At 37.6% G+C, this 17,995-nt stretch overlaps 1 protein-coding gene across 4 annotated transcripts in view; it reads left to right on the forward strand.

Annotated features, from left to right (window-relative positions):
- The window catches only part of KIZ (kizuna centrosomal protein), a 129,862-nt gene that overhangs the window by 23,976 nt on the left and 87,891 nt on the right, over window positions 1-17,995 (forward strand). For all 4 annotated transcript variants that reach the window (XM_011229734.3, XM_034639835.1, XM_034639836.1 and 1 more), the window contains exons 5-6: window positions 16,359-17,004; window positions 17,371-17,689. In XM_011229734.3, the coding sequence (XP_011228036.2) occupies window positions 16,359-17,004; window positions 17,371-17,689 (965 nt within the window). The remainder of the gene's footprint in view (window positions 1-16,358; window positions 17,005-17,370; window positions 17,690-17,995) is intronic.

Here is a 17,995-nt window from a genome sequence, read left to right on the forward strand (position 1 = left end):
CCACCAGTGTGCAGCTGCGGGAAGATGAGGCTGGTGGTGCCTGCAGGAGGAATTGGGGGAAGGAGGTTGTAGAACTGAAGAAATCAGGGTTGGTTCAGACAGGAAGAGTTAAGAGCTGAAATTGGGAGTTGCCACTGAGGTGGAAAACACTAATGAGGGGGGAGAGGATTTACCAAATTAGTGATAATTCTGCATTACAAAAAGATATGTCTTTTAAGTGGCTGTGTACCTTTCAATCTTAGCAGTAACTGGGATACTCTCCTAAGAAAAGTCATGAAGTAGTGGTTGTCCATCTTCTCAAGGTAAAATTCTACCTCAGTTTCCTACTAAGACATCCAGAGTCTTCACGCATCCAGTGGCTACTCTTCAGGGTCATGTGTTCTCTAAAGAGAATTAATAATTGGTCTACTCATTCCCCAAGCTTGCTGCCTGTATTAGTTTACTTAGTAAACTCTTTTTTTTTTTTTTTTTTTTGTTTAAAGCTCTTTCCTTCAACTTCTTCACTTAGAAAACTCTCATACCATTNTCTATATAAGCCCCAATTTCTTATCCTTAGTGGCCCACAGTGCTTCATTCACCAGCAGTCTCCTTGAACCATTGCTCAATTAGAAAGAGTGCAAGACTCTCTAAAGTGGGGCTGAGTGGTACCCAGGTTTCTAATACCAGGATGTTGTACCTTGCTTGGGGTGGTGACCCACCCTCAGCTCTGCCATCCTCAAAGTTAATGACTTTATTTGACCTAGGGCAATGACAAGTCCAAAGGTGTTCAGCTGGACCTCTTTGATCTGAATAGCTTTTTTATTTGTATGTGTTTTTAGTCATAAAACAATTAAAAATTAAACCGAATTACACAAATAGTTTTTCAAATCCTGGCCCTAAAACTAGATCTGCAGGTCTTTTTTCAGGAGAGGGTAGAAAATGCTCTTCTCTCCAGGCTTACTAGACCATGAGCTCCTGCACGGTAGGGTCTAGACCCCGTCCTCTGCTCCATCTGGTGAGAGGTAGCAGGCTGCCAGTCCGCAGTAAGGAAGAGGAGAGAGACATTCTTCTTGAGTGAGATGTGTGCCCATTCTACTGGATTTCAAAGGCAGGTGAAGTTTGAGCTCTCCACATCCTGCTTTCTTTTTTTTTTTTTTTAAAGATTTTATTTATTTATTTGAGGGATAGAGTGAGTGAGAGAGAGAGCACATGAGCAAGGACAGAGGGAGAGGGAGAAGCAGACACCCCGCTGAGCAGGGAGCCTGAAGCGGGACTTGATCCCAGGATCATGACCTTAGCCAAAGGCAGACACTTAACCAGCTGAGCCACCCAGGCGCCCCCACATCCTGCTTTCTTTCGAGGGTACCTTCCAAGTGGGTAATATGGTTCAGATTAACATCTAACACTTACATTGATCTTACTCTGTTTCAGGTGCCATTCTAAGGATTTATATTATACATCTATAAATATATGTAAATATACACATATACACAGACTCATTACAACAACTTTACAAAATAAGATTTATTTTTATACCCATTTTACAGATTAGGAGATGGAGGCCCAAAGAAATTAAGTAACTTGTCTCCAGATTGCATAACTGGTCAGTGGCAGAGCCTTAACTAATAAATACATCAACTTGTTTCTCAGTTACTGGAAGAAAGGTTTTACTTAGGAGAATCGTAGAAAGGAGCCTCTCTGAAAGGGACTTAGCCTCTTTCTCACAATCAAGAATGAAAATAACCATATTTTTAAACTTTCCTTTTGTGGAGACATTTGGCTACACGACTATCTTCCTTTGCTCTCTCTGTGGTGGAATTATGTGACAAGTGTGTTATGTGTCAAAGGCTCTTATTGAGAAAATTGCACACACACACACACATATATATGTACACATTTTGTAGTGGAGTGATAGAGAAAAGAGAAAAAGTGAAGGAGAAGGGGAAAAGGAAACATAAGTCAACTTAGCAAAAGGAAGACAAATTTTGTGGAAAACACTGTTTCTTTTCTCCCTTCGATAGTACAAGGGATTACAGAAATCTCCGTAGGAGAACAAATATTGATTTCTTTTTCTTTAGAAGATTTTACAAACTTCATATACTTATATTCTATGAAATACTGTATTATTAGAAAAAAAATAGTCTTCATGTAGTCTTAAAAAAATGAATTCATGCTAGAATTTTTTTGGAAAGGAACCTGGCAATAATTATCACAAATATACAGTTGATCCTTGAACAACATGGGTTTGAGCTGTACAGGTCCACTTATACACAGATTTTTTAAAATAAATATATGTATGGTATCATAAATGTACTTATGATTTTCTTTTCTCTGGCTTGTGTTATTTTAAGAATACAGTATATAACACATGTACCATACAAAAATATGTATTAATCGACTGTTTATGTTATAGATAAGACATCTGGTCAGCAGGAGGCTATTAGTAAAGTTTTAAGGAAGTCAAAAGTTATATACAGATTTTTGACTGTGCAGGGGGTTGGCTGTACACATATGCTTTGTGCCAGCAATCCAACTTTCGGTAATCTATCCTCAAGAAATAAAAGCTCCAGGGGCCCTGGGGTGACTCAGCAGGTTAAGAGTCTGACTAGTGATTTCAGCTCAGGTCATGATCTCATGGGTAGTGGGATTCAGCCCCAAGTCGGCCTCCGTGCTCGTCAAGGAGTCTGCTTGAGATTCTTTCTCTTCCTCTTCCTTTACCCCTTCCCCTGCTCGCACTTGCTCTCTCTCTCAAATAAATTAATTAATTAAAAAAAAAAGAAATAGAAGCTTAGTTAGTTTAATAATGTTAATACAATAATAAAAAAAAAGTTTTGAGGAAGGGATGAGCATTTTAGGAAGAAAGACCCTGCCTGCGGATGGAATCGCTCTTTTAGTTGTAGTGTGTGAGTTGCCTCTGTCCTCACATCTCTCAAAATTAGAAACTGGAGCTGGCGTTCTGCCTTTCTGATGTAGTTCTGCACATTTCTTTTTGAACAGAAAACTCTAAGAGACACAGTTATGTCCTGAGTCACCTTGTGTGGGAACCATGGAGCATACACAGGGCATATTAAGAAAGGGCTGTTGTCTTGATAGTCTCAGATAATTGTTAGGCTTCTCTTCTTGAAAACCGTGACTTTGTACTGTTTTATTCACAGCAGTTGCGTAGGCCTGGGGGTAATGGGGGAAAGGATGGCGCTGAGGTGTATGTGTTTATTTTTTGAAAATCACCGCTTGGTACAATTTAGGAATGCTAAATTTCAGTTGAAGTTTCTATTTGCTTTTCTCCTACTCTTCCCATTTACTGTACATAGACTCAATTGTATTTTTTAGGTAGAGGTTCCATTTAGAGTCTATTTTAGTAGGCCTGATTTTGTACTGGTTGAATTTAGTAGGAAATCACTCGTAGACTACCAGTTTATTATTAGAGATTTTTGTAATTGTTTGTTTTTCAAAAAAAGCTGTGGTTCAGTAACACAGTTTGAGTCTCACTGATTTCGTTTTGAGTATTGTATCACAAGAGATTGGCATTGGAGTCCTCGTGTATGGGTCTGAATCCTGTGACCAAGAGCAAATTGTTCAGCCTTGCTAACTAAGTTCCATAAGAGCAGGGAAATAGTAATGATTGTTTTGAGGATAAGAAAAGGTAATGAACGTGTGGAACATAAGCAGTAGCACAGAAGACATTAGGGGAAGGAAGGGAAAACTGAAGAGGGGGAAGTCAGAGGGGGAGACGAACCCTGAGAGACTGTGGACTCCAGGAAACAATCTGAGGGTTTCAGAGGGGATGGGGTGGGAGGATGGGGTAGCCCGTGATGCATATTAAGGAGGACACGTGTTGTAATGAGTACTGGGTGTTATACGCAAACAATGAATCATGGAACACTACATCAAAAACTAATGATGTACTGTGTGGTGACTAACATAATGTAAAAAAAAAAGGTAATGAATATAAATCTGCTTGACATCTGGTAAGTGCTCTAATGTTCACTGATCCTGCCACCACTCTCACCACTGTCCCTATCATCTCTATCTTTATTCTCCACCAGGGTAGTCATTCTTTTGTGCTGACTTCTTGCCCCTCATCTAGGATGGTGGAGACACCAGCTCTGGGGATGGAGAGGCTACCTATGAATTAAAGAAATGAGACATAAAGCCACTGAGTCATAATAACTCGTAATCGATTGATGTTGTAGTGATTTACCCAACACAATTACTTCCAGAACATACCTTTCAAGCCTCAATTTAATGGATCCATTTTAAAATTAAGACAGTTCCAATGACTATTGGATTTAATGGCCAGAGATACCTCTTTGTGGCCTCAGTTGTAAAAATTTGATTGTGTCCATAATTTATCACAGTGGTAAAATGAAAGAAGTGTTAAGTGTTGACATGATGTCTTAGCTCAGGTGACCACAACAAAATACCACAGACTGGGGGCTTAAGTAATGGAAATTTATTTTCTCACAATTCCAGAAGCTGAAAGTCCAGGGTTAGGGTGCCAGCAGAGGTGCTTTCTGATAGGGCCTCTCTCTCTCTGGATTGCAGATGACTGCCCCTTCTTTGTGTCCTCACATGGCCTCTTCTTTGTGCATTTGCAGGGAGAGAGATCTCTAGTCTCTCCTCTTAGGAGGACACCAGTCCTATCGGATTAGGGCCCTGCCCTTATGAACTCATTTAACCTCAATCACTCTTACCTTAAAGGTCTTATATAACTTTGAATAGTCACACTGGGAATTAGAGTTTAAGCATAAGAATGCGGGGGGGCGGGGCACAATTTAGTTTATAACACCTGGTGAAGTAAAATAATTCCTTCAGGATTGTTATATGTAAATTTTTAAAAAAGATTTTATTTATTTATTTGGGAGAGTGAGTGAGAGAGAGAGAGCACATGAGCAGGGGCAGAAGTTAAGGGAGAAGCAGATTCCCCTCCTGAGCAGGGAGCCCGACGAGGGACCCAATCCCAGGACCCTGGGATCATGACCTGAGCTGAAGGCAGATGCTTAACTGACTGAGCCACCCAGGTGCCCCTATATGTAAGTTTTTGTTAAGGGATTTTTTAAAAATTTCAGTGTGACTGGGACACCTGGGTGGCTCAGTCGGTTAAATGTCTTCCTTTTGCTCTGGTCATGATCCCCAGGTCCTGGGATTGAGTCCTGAACTGGGTTCCTTGCTCAGCAGGGAACCTGCTTTTCTCTTTGCCTGCTGCTCCCCCTGCTTGTGTGCACTCTCTCTCTTTTTCTCTGACAAATGAATGAATAAAATCCTTAAAAAAATCTCAATGTGACTTAAGGACTTGCTTACATAGAAACTAAAAGTTATCATTGTACTGTGCGAAAACTGGAAATTTGGTCTGATAGCTCCATTTCCATTCTGTATTCATCCTGATACTTTTCAATTGCCTTGTCTGTGCAAAAAATAATAATATAGTAAGAAAAAAATTAAGATTTTCTCAGTATTTTGCAAAGTGTGAAATATAAGTGTATTTTTCAAAATACACTAATGGTTAAGATCTACCTGCTTTGACAACTGTAGTTAGTAATTATTGACTAAGTCATCATTACAATAATTCATTTAAAAAATTTTTTACTTAAATTCAGTTTAGTTAACATATAGTACATTATTAGTTTCAGGGGCAGAATTTAGTGATTCATCAGTTGCACATGACACCCGTGTTCATTCCATCAAGTGCCCTCCTTAATGCCCATCACCCTGTTACCCCATCCCCACCCCACCTCCCCTCTAGCAGCCCTCAGTTTGTTTCCCTTAGTTAAGAGTCTCTTATGGTTTGCCTCCCTCTCTGTTTTTATCTTATTTTATTTTTCATCATTACAATAATTCTAAAGTTGTTGATCTCTCCCTGTGTATGTCCCCTCCCGTTTCTCCCAGTAAAGATGAAGTCCTGGTTTTAAAAGTTACCTTCTGTTCACGCATGAGTATTTTTCAGTCGTATTCATTTGCTTTGCTATCACTTTCTGCAACTCCTAAAATTTTTAGAGAAACTACAGATGGATAACTGTGTCAGGGGAAAAGGAAGAACTGAACTGAAATCCTAGATTAGAGATTTACCTCAAGCACTGAGCTACAGAAAGTAATAGGAAGGAGGAGAAACATTGATCATTATGTTAGATCCTTAAATACTGATACACGCCCCTTCTTTTGGCAATAACATCTATCTCTCAAAAACTTTTCAATTCCTAATGTTATACCAGTGTCAACAATAATGTGAAACACAGCATTCTTTCTTCAGCTTTCCTGGCTTAAAAACTGCTTGTGAGACACATAACAATGTCAGAATTTTAAGATTAAAGACCACCCTATTTCCTGTTGCTAAGCAAACAAAATGACAGTCTATTTTTAAAAATAAAAGAGGCACCTGTCTCACTGCCTGATCTTAGCAAATGGGAAAGCTGCCAACTGCAGAAGCCCAGCTTGGATTTTACTGGAGCCACTATTTTACTTTGGGAACGTCGAGCCGGTTCAAATGTAGCATTGCCTAATAGCGAGCAGCAGTTAATTTTTACAGGTTTTTTGTAAATTTTTTTTGTTATAAAAGCTTACATAATTGCTTGTAGAAATGTAAAATGGTGCATAGATAAATGGTTGCCTAGGGCTGGGGGCTGGTCAGGGAGGATGGGGAGTGATTGCTAAAGGGTATAGGGTTTCTTTTGGAGGTGATAAAATGTTCTTAAAATCGATTGTGGTGTTGGCTACGCACCTATGACTATACGGAACCCCCTGAATTGTATACTTTAAAAGGATGATTTTTATGGTATATGAATTATAGCTCAATAAAATTATTTTTAACAGTTTAAGTCAACTTAAACTTGTTAAATTGGAAAAAGGAACAGTTGAGCAGAGCAATGTTCATTTTCCTGGCATAATCCTAAAAAAGCACATTTTGGTTAATTTCTTTTTCCTATGTTAGATTTTTCTTTACATAGGTATAAGCATACTGAATATATAATTTTGGATTTTTTTTTCACATGCCATATCTAAGCATTTCCATCGTTATACCATAGTCTTCATTTGCCTCATTTTTGTGACTTCATAATCTTGCCCTGTTTGCTTCTAACTTTTCATGATTGTAAATAATGCTGCAAATGAACTTATCACATAGCTTTTTTTTTTCCCCCCTGTTAGGCTTACTTCCTTAAGGTGTTTCCCGGTAAAATTACAGAATCAAAGGCAATAAGGATGTTTAGGACTTTTGATGCTGGATTCTTTCCTGTTTGCTGTCAGAGGATTTTGCCTCTTTATTTTGCTACCAACAATATAGGAGCTTGTGTTTCACCTAACCTTCATCAATACCGGGGATTTTTTATTGTTTTTGTTGTTTTATTTATTTTTTTATTGAAATATATTTGACATATTGTATAAATTTAAGGTATATAACAGGTTAATATGATACATTTGTGTGTTGTAATATGATTGTCATTGTAGTGATAATTAGCACCTCTATCTCATTACATAATTACCATTTCCTTTCAGTGGTTAGAATAATTGAGTTCTAGTCTCTTAGCAAGTTTGGTGATTATAATATAATATCGTTGTCTATATTCACTATATTGTACATTAGGTCTCTAGGACTTTTTTCCTACTCATTGCAAGTTTGTACCCTTAAATGATATCCCCAACACCACACTTCCCAGGGGTTATTTTTTAAGTAATTTTTTAATTCTAGAATAATTTTAGATTTGCAGAAAACTTGCAGAGACAGTACAGTTGCCTTGGATCCCTCACCCAGTTCACACAGCTGTCAACAACCTACATTACAGTGCCCCATTTGCCAAATCTAAAAATCTATATTACTATTAACTAAACTCCAGACTTTATTCATATTTCACCAGTTTTTCCATCAATGTCCTTTTTCTGTTCTAGGACCCAGTCCAGAATTGGGTATAATAATTTTAATTTCTAAAATTTAATATAATAGGTTTAAAATGACATTACATTGTTGTCAGTCTTGGTTTTTTTTTAATTTTTTGGTTTTTTTTAAAGAGGTCAAGTTTTGTGGGGTTCTTTAGATTTATTTATTTGAGAGAGAGAGAGAGCATGAGCAGGGGGAGGGGTAGAGGGAGAGAGGGAGAGAGAATCTCAAACAAACTCCACACTGACCTGAGGCAAAACCAAAAGTCAGACAGTTAACCGACTGAACCACCTGGATGCCCCAAGACGTCAGGTTTTTAAGGGAATATTTTTTTTAAAGATTTTATTTATTTATTTGACAGAGATAGAGACAGCCAGTGAGAGAGGGAACACAAGCAGGGGGAGTGGGAGAGGAAGAAGCAGGCTCATAGCGGAGGAGCCTGATGTGGGGCTCGATCCCATAATGCTGGGATCATGCCCTGAGCCGAAGGCGGATGCTTAACCACTGTGCCACCCAGGCGCCCCTTTAAGGGAATATTTCTAATTATTATGCTTGATAGTGGGAGGATTGGGGGGTTAACTCCCATCCCAATAAACTTGCTTTATCAGAGTATTATTCCTGTTACTGAAAAACTAGGAACATACTTCTGTGGTCTTCCTGCCAAAAATGCATAGCCTGAACATAAACATGAGGAAATGTCAGTCAAATACACATTGAGAGACAGTCTGCAAAGTAGCCAGCCTGTATTCTTAAAAAATGTCAAGGTCAAGAATAACAAAGAAAGACTAAGGAGGTGTTCCAGATTAAAGGAGACTCGAGACATGACTCTAGATTGGATCCTGAACATGGGAAAAAAGATAGCTATATAGGGGGCATTATTAGGCCAAGTGACAAAATTGAATGTGGACTGTGGGATAGAAAATAGCATTTTATCAATGTTAAGTTTACTGATTTTTGAACTGTGTCTGTTCATGAAGGAGAATGTCCCTATGCTTAGGAAATGCACACTGAAATGTTTGGGGGTGACAGGCCAGGTATCTCCAAGTTATTCTCAAATGGTTCAGGAAAAAATTGTGTGTGTGTGTGTGTGTGTGTGTGTGTGTGTGTGTGTGTGTGTGTATAAACATTCTCATATGTGTAGAGGGAAAGAGAATGATAAAACAAATGGGCAAAATGTAAACAATTGATAAATCTAGTTAAAAGATATAAGGGGAGTTTTTCTTATGATTCCTGCAACATTGAAATTATATCAAAAACTTAACCCTCCTTCCCCCAAAAACAACAACTAGAAATATAGCAGCAAAAACTTCCTACTGGGTCTCAACATGTCCTCAAATGCAAGTTGTCTGTTTTGGTCCTACAGGTGAAAAAATGCACCAACCCATAGATTTTGATTTTATGCTTAATTAAGGGCCACCTTTTCATAACTCCTGCTTTTTATAGGCAACTAAAATGTAATGTTCTCTTTAATTAGTATATCAGTAATTAGTATATTTGTTCCATATTTTAGAAACCCTGGAAGGCTTGGCAAAATTGGCACTTTATAACTATTTGCTGTTGTAGGGATTTATAATTTCTCCCGCTTTTAGGAAGTACCCTTTGTTAACAGTGCTGTCTTGAATTGTTGTTGTTGTTGCTGTTTTTCATTTATTATGGTTCTAGAAGCATTTACTGTAAGTTAAAACATTATTACATGCTACTTTTGTTGATTGTGTGGGTTACTATTTAAATATTGTTATTCTCTTGGGGTTCTTTGTTCAGTGGGAATGGTCTTTGGTCTCTTAGTATGTCAGAGGACTTAGAGAATTACTGGTTGAAAGGAGTAGTCAGGGGCACTTCCTTTGACCCTCCCTAGGTGGCTTTCTCATCTCTAAGACATTCCCACTCCTTTGCTTTACATTTTGGCCTTCAGCAGACCAACCAAGAGGGAGGTGTATGCTCCCTGTGCTGCGTTAGTCATCACTCTAGTATTGGTTCATTAACACTCCCTAAATGGGTCTTGAAAGTGAAAAATCAAAGGCCTCCCCAACTCACAAGTCTGATCATTGATTTGCCTTGAGTTTTCACTAAGTGACCTCAGCATATGGCCAGCTCAAGTTCTCCACAGTAGCCCATCACTTAAAGCCATGTATTTAGAAACTTTTTTTTTTTTTGAGCACAGGAAAAATGAGAGTAGTTGTTAGATTAGGACAATGGTAATAGGTGATTTTCGCCTGTTTTAAAATTTGTCTTTGTTCTTATATCAGCTTCTTGATTATAAAAGGAACAGGAATCACAAATATTTATATCGATGAATCAAGATGTTGATTACTATAATTTTGCTGTTTAAACCGTATGGTTCAGTGGAGAATTCTTAATAATGGCATGATGGCCTCTTTGGATGGTGAAATGGCAATATCCTATAAGTCAGTCTTGGCCCAGCAATTTCAGTTCTAAAAAGCTGTCTTGTTAATGTACTTGCATGTATGCCTAGAGGCATATGCTCAATGATAATCATTGTAGCATGATTTCGAATGATAGATGGTGAGAAACAAACCAAGGTCCATCAAAACAAGACTGCTTAAATAAACTATGGTACATTTATAGAATAGGATAATATTCAGCGGCTGAAATTACGATGTAGTCTGATTTCCAGTCCAACATACAAGAAGTTTGGAAGTCACCATACCACCCTCACAAGTAAAAAGCTGAACAAACCAAAAAATCAGCAACTCTTCTTAGATCTCTCAGAAAAGTGAGGTTATGGAGCAAGCAATCTGCTGCCTCTAAATTTGGAGAGACCAGTAGGGAATACAGAGAATCACAGCTTATTAGAGCAGAGCTGAAACCACTATAATAATCAGTGCCAGGATAGAGAAACGCACTGTAATTGACAAATTGCCAGAGGCTCAGCTTAGACAGGTCTGAGAGATAAAAACTCCGGGGAGACCTAGTCATAGTCCTCCTTCCCCCGCTTTTTTGTGTTTTAATTCCAGGGAGTTTTAACAGGTCTGCACAGTGAATATCAGAGAAAAATCCCCTTATAATTCAGGCATGGGCAGGGGAAAAGTAACCATTTTTTAAATACATGAGAGCATTCTGTTCTTAATAAGATCTACCCTCAGGAGAAACTGACTAGAGCCTAACTGACCTAAGGGAAGGGAAATACCTACCTCAGAAGGTTCTATCTATATGTGGAGGAAGGGAAATAATCGATTCCAGCCCCTTCCAGCCTTGAACTTTTAAAACTACGCTTTAAAAATGTCTCTAAGAAAGGCAGTATACTGTAGATGTATGGATATTTCTGGACTCTGAATTCTTGTCCATTGATCTTTATGTATATCCTTAGGCCAGTGGAGTCTACAATTACCCTAGTTTTGTAGTAAGTTTTGAAAGTGGGGAATCTGCATGTCTTGTTAAATAGAAATGGTGAAAGCAAACATTCTTGTGTTAATCCTGATCTTTGGGAGAGAAGCTTTCAGTCTTTCACCATTGGCTATGATGTTAGCTATGTGTTTTCCATAGATGCATTTTACCAGTTTGAGGGAGTTCCGTTTTATTCCTAGTTTGTATGGTGCTTTTTATCATGAACATGTGTTGGATTTTGTTAAATGCTTTTTCTGTGTCTATGGAGATAATCTTCTGGGTTTAACCCCTTTATTAATATAGTGTATTACATTACTTGATTTTCATATTTTGAGCCAATTTTGTATTCCTGGCCTAAATCCTACAGAGTCATGATGTATAATTCCTTTTATGTGTTGCCGAATTCTGTTCACTAGTATTTTGTTGAGAATTTTAACATCTATACTCATAAGATATGTTAGTTTGTAGTTTTCCTTTTTTGAGACATCTTTGTCTGGTTTTGGTGTTAGGGACTGGCCTCATAGAATGAGTTGAGGAGTATTTCTTCCTTGCCTGTTTTTGGAAGAGTTTGTGAAGGACTGGTGTTAACTCTTTAAACCTCTGATGGAATTAACCAGCGTAGCCTTCTGGTCCTGGACTTTTCTTTGTGGGAAATTTTTTGACTACTAATTCAATTTCTTACTACAAGTCTATTCAGATTTTCTCTTTCTCCTTGAGTCGGTTTTAGTAGTGTGTGTCTTTGTAAGAATTTGTCCAGTTCATCTAGGTTGTCTAATTTGTTGGCATACAATTATTCATAGTATTCCCTTATAATCTTTTTTATATCTGTAAGGTTGGTAACAAAGTACTCACTTTGATTTCTGATTTTGATAACTTAAATTCTTCTTTTTATTTTTCTTAGTCTAGCTAGAGGTATGTCAATCTGTTGATCTTTTCTAAGAATCAACTTTTGGTTTTGTTGATTGTCACATTGCTTTTCTCTAATTTGTTTACTTTTACTCTGATCTTTATTATTTCCTTCCTTCTGCTTGCTTTGGATTTAATTGGCTCTTCTTTTTTAAATTTCTTTTTTCAAAGATTTTATCTATTTGAGAGAGAGAGAGTGGATGCATGCCCGAGTGCACGCATGAGCATGGGGGGAGCAGAGGGAGAGGGAAAGAGGGAATCTCAAGCAGACTGTGCTGAGTGCAGAGCTCAACACGGTGCTCGATCCTACACCCCTAAGACCACAATCTGAGCCAAAATCAAGAGTTGGATGTTCAACTGACTGAGCCACCCAGCTGCCCCTTCTTTTTGTAATTTTTAACATGAAAAGCTAGGCTATTGATTAGAGTTCTTCTTTTTCAATATAGGCTTTTACAACTATGAATTTTCCTCTAAGTGCTGCTTCTTGTTGGTTTTAATATGTTGTATTTTCCTTTTCATTTGACTCAAACTCTTCTTATTTGCCTTGTAATTTCTTTGACCCATTAGTTATTTATGAGTGTGTTTTGTAATTTCCACATATTTGTGAATTTACCAAATTTCCTTCTTTTATTGACTTCTTATTCCATTGTCATCAGAGAACATACTTTCAACCCTCTAAATGTATCAAGACTTGATTTATTGCCTGAAATATGGGTCTATCCCACAGAATGTTCCATGTGCACTTGAGAATATGGATTCTGCTGGTAGTAGATGGAGGTTTCTGTATATGTCCATTAGGTCTAGTTGGTATATAATTGTTCAGATCTTCCATTTCCTTATTGATCTTCTGTCTAGTTGTCTAGATCTTCTGTCTATTTTGTCTGATATTAGTAAAACCACTTCAGCTTTCTTTTGGTTACTATCTACGTAGTATATTTTTTTTTCCGTGAGGCTCTGTTCATATACCATTTTCCTTCCCTGTTCTTTCAAACTGTTTGTGTCTTTGAATCTAAAATGAGTCACTTTGGATAGCATATAGTTGGGTCATGGCTTTTTGAAAATCTACTCTGCCAGTCTCTGACTTTAATTGTAGTGTTTGATCCATTTAAATTTAATGTGATTACTAAAAAGGTAGGATTTAGGGGTGCCAGCATGGCTCAGTCGGTTAAGCATCCAACTCTTGATTTTGGCTCAGGTCATGATCTGAGGGTCCTGAGATCAAGCCCCACATTGGGCTCTGTGCTCAGTGAGGCATCTTCTTGAGATTCTCTCTCTCGCTCTCCCTCTGCCCCTCCCCCTACTCACCTTGTCTCCTTCTCTCTCACTCTCTCAAGTAAATAAATCTTAAAAAATAATAATAAAAAAGTAGAATTTTATTCTGCCATTTTGTACTTTGTTTTCTATATATCTTTTTCATTCCTTTAATCCTCCATACTGCCTTTTTTTGCATTAAATATATTTTTTCTAGTGTGCTATTTTAATTCCCCATCATTTCTGTAACTGTAGATTTCCTGGTGTTATAATTAATATCTTAGCTTATAATAATCTAGTTCAGACTAATATCAACTTAACTTTAGTAGCACACCAAAACTTGGCTCCTATATACTCCATTCCTTTCCCACTCCTTTTGTGGTATAATTGTAGTACAAACTATATCTGTATATCTTATATGCTGGTCATCCACATATATTATAGTTATTGCTTGATGCAGTTGTCTTTTAAATCATATAGGAGAAAGAAAGAGTTTTGCTGTCTTTTATGTGTACCAGTGCAGTTACCCTTATTAGTACTATTTATTTCTCCTTTTTTCCCTTCTTTTAACTGAAGTATAGTTGGCACACAATGTTACATTAGTTACATTAGTTTCAGGTGTACAACATGGTGATTCAACAACTCTGTGCATTATGCTATACTCATATCCACAAGTATAGCTACCATCTGTCACCGTACAATGCTATTACAACATCATTAACTATATTCCCTATGGTGAATCTTTCATCCCCATGACTTACCCATTCCATAACTGGAAAGCTGTACCTCCCACTCCCCTTCACTGATTTTACCCATCCCTCCATCCTCTTCCTTCTGGCAACCATCAGTTCTCTGCATTTAAAGGTCTGTTTCTGCTTTAAAAAAAAATTGCTTGTTTGTGCATTTGTTTTTTATATTCTACGTATGAGTGAAATCATATGGTATTTGTCTTTTTCTGTCTGACTTATTTCATTTAGCATTATACCCTCTAGGTTCTATCAATGATGTTGCAAATGGCACGATCTAATTTTTTTATGGCCAAATAATATTCCATAGTGTGTGTGTGTGTGTGTGTGTATGCGTGTATGCATGTGTGTACACTGTATCTTCTTTATCCATTTATACACACACACTATATCTTTTTTATCCGTTTATCTATCAATAGACAACTTAGGTTGCTTCCATATCTTGCCTATTGTAAATAATGGTGCAGTAAACATAGGCGTGCATATGTCTTTTTGAATTAGTGTTTTTGTTTTCTTTGGGTAAATACCCAGTAGTGGAATTACTGGATCATATGGTATTTCTATTTTTAACTTTTTGAGGAACTAACATACTATTTTCCACAGTGGCTGCACCAATTTACATTGATCTTTTTCTCTACATCCTCGCCAATACTTGTTTTTGCTTGTCTTCTTGATTCTAGCCGTTCTGACAGGTATGAGGTGATAGCTCATTGTAGTTTTGATTTGCATTTTCCCTGATTATTAGTGATGTTAAGCATCTTTTCATGAGTCTGTTGACCATCTTTATGTCTTCTTTTGAAAAAAGTCTGTTCAGGTCCTCTGCCCATTTTTAATCAGATTATTTGGTTTCTTGGTGTTGAGTTGTAGAAGTTCTTTATGTATTTTGGATATTAACCCCTTATGAGATATATCATTTGCATATCATCTTCACCCATTCAGTAGGTTGCCTTTGTGTTTTATTGATGATTTCTTTCACTGTGCATAAGCTTATTTTGGTATAGTCCCAGTAGTTTACTTTTGCTTTTGTTTACCCTGCCTGAGGAGGCAGACATATCTAGAAAACTGTTGCTAAGGTTCATGGCACAGTGATCACTGCCTGTGTTTTCTAGAAGTTTTATGGTTTCAGGGAGGGACGGTATATTTGAAGAGAAGCAAGACCTGGATTCTGTTTCAGTTGTGTGTGTAACATTTTCTCTCAAAATTTGAGCTTCAGATTTTCCCATCCACAGAAGAGTTGCAAATACATCTCCCCATCTATTCTGTAGGGCTCTGTGAACTAAATGCTATTGGGTATGTAGAGATGCTTTGGTCCCTTTAGAAGAAAAGTACTTAACTTCCTCAAGGCTTCATTATTGTTACTTCCAGTTGTACTTCCCATTGTGTGTCCTTGATCAAGCCACTGAACCAATTGCTTCTGTGGCTACATCCAACACCCCCCCCCTTTTTTCCCAGCCTCCTCTCTTTTTAAGGAAGAGACAGTGCTCATTCTCCCCCATACACAGTAAATTTATTATTATTTCATTTTCTTTTATTTTACTTAAATTCAATTAGTTAACATATAGTATATCATTAGTTTCAGATGTAGAGTTCAGTAATTCATCAATTGCATATAACATGACAATAAATTTAAATTGCTTTACATGTGTTTAAAATTACTTGAAGATGTTCAGGAAAAACTGTTGTTATTTGCAGTTTGGCAACTAGGATTATTTTGCACAAATGGAGTATATTTTAATGTAATCCTGAATGTGATTATTTTAATATTGCACATAATGCTAGAAATAGTTTTGAAACCTCCTATAGTCCTTAGTATGTATCTCTTCCTCCCTCCCTCTCTCTCTTCTTTTTTTTTTTTTGGCTAGTATCTCCCTAGCTCTATTAAATCCAAGCTTCTCTGTGAAAAGTGTTTAGAACTCTCAGGTTTTTTTTTTAATTGTGGTAAAATATATATAAGGTAAAATTCAGTGGCATTAAGTACTTTCACATAGTTGTACAATGTGTGCATCTGTTTTTGAAAAATAAAGATTCCATAGATGCTGGGCAATATTTGTTTTGTGAACCAATATTGTTGTTAAAATTCACTAGTATGGACTGTACTGTTTTTCTGATTTATTTTGTGGAAGCTGTGAGTTTTAGAAAACAAGGTCGGTGTTGGTTTCAGTGGTCTTGCTTCCTTTTCCTCATTTCATTTCTGAGAATGACCTAAACAACCTAATTGTTTTTCCACAAGATGTTTTTAACTCACATGTCTTTTGGTGTCACAGGTTGCAAGGCAGGCAGGAATTAACTCGGGGACAGCCATGTCAAGAGGATTGTATCAACCAGCAACAATCTTTATGGGCCGCCAGATGTCAGCTGTCTCAAGCATTGGAGGGTTCAGTACAGAGCAGAAATCTCCCCAGCCCACAAAGAACTTTTCAATTCCTGACCCACTTTCACACCGACAGACAGCCCAGAGCAGTAATGTGACAGACAGCTATGTAGTACAAACTAATAGTGACACACAGCGCTTAAATAAGTCTGACAAAATAGATGGAAAGACATCTCTTCAGATTGGTGAGGAAACGCCAGTCACAGCCAGCGCATTGTCTGAGGAGGAGCAAACTCATTGCTTGCAGATAGGAAGCAACACACGTCACGGTGAGAGTAGTTTATCTGAAGGCAAAAAGTCTGCTGAACTCCATTCCCCGTTACGGGAAAGATTAAGTCCAGAGAACAGAACCACTGATTTAAAGTGTGACAGTTCCAGCAGATCAGAGGGATCAGAGGGAGAAATACTGACACAGGAACATATTGAAGTCAAGGAAGAAAGAGCCAGACCGCCAGTCTCTCCGATATCAGTCTCCGAATACTGTGCATCTGAAAATAAGTGTTCTCAAGAGAAGGATTCTGCTCGGGAAGGTTTCTCAGGTGGGGTGAGAGGCTGATATTGTTTGCTGATTTTTGTTGGTGTTTAGTTTTGGGGGTGGTAGTGGTCTTATGTAAAAACAACATATACTCTTTAATTTTCTCTCTGTCAAAAAAGCAAACCAGTGACTTGGCCAACAAATTCCATTCTAATGAATTCTTGAATATAGGCATGGAAATATTTTTGCAAGCTAATTTGCTCATTTTAAAACCCACTGTGATATTTAATGATTTTTCACATACTATAATTAGCTGTGGATTGTTTCTACCTGCTTTTAGCTGAGTAATTCCGCCTGGGAGGCAGAACATGTTTACCTCACTTCTTCCTGAAGTTAGTGATCAATAATCTATTCATATCCCCTCTTATAGATCATCTTCCTCCCGGGGACCCAGGGTCACAGGAACCCTTCAGAAAAATGCAGGAAGAGCAGGAGGAGGGAAGTTTGAGCAGCAGCAGCAGTGACCTCACAGTCTCTGTAAGTGAAGATGATCTCATTTTCAAGAGTCCAGAACCACAGCCAAATCCAAGTGACAAGATGGAGGGAGAAGATGGAGTAGAGGCCTTAAAATTAATCCACTCTGAGCAAGAAAGAGAGGCCCTATCCACCGAAAAACATAATTGTATTTTGCAAACCCTAAGCTCTCCTGATTCAGAAAAGGAATCCTCCACTAACTCACCAACAAGAGAGTAAGCCATTCTTTTTTTTTTTTTTTTTTTTTACTCTTCTGTTTTTAATTATAGACATTTTTAGAGACCATTCCACTGGGAATGTATTATTGAACCCTCAGCCATGGATGTATAAGTTCCTTAAGTCTCATAAACAGTCTTTTAGATAAGGTCTAATTTTCTTTCTTTTCTTTTTTTTTAATGAAATAGCTTGAAAAGTCTGAATATCATTGAATCATGGTGATTGGCAGTTTATAATTATATCCAGACAATCCCTAGTTAATTTATAAGTCATTCCCGCCACATCCTGCCTTCCAGCCTTTTAGA

Source organism: Ailuropoda melanoleuca, chromosome 13, assembly GCF_002007445.2.
Source record: "Ailuropoda melanoleuca isolate Jingjing chromosome 13, ASM200744v2, whole genome shotgun sequence".
Lineage (NCBI taxonomy): Eukaryota > Metazoa > Chordata > Mammalia > Carnivora > Ursidae > Ailuropoda > Ailuropoda melanoleuca.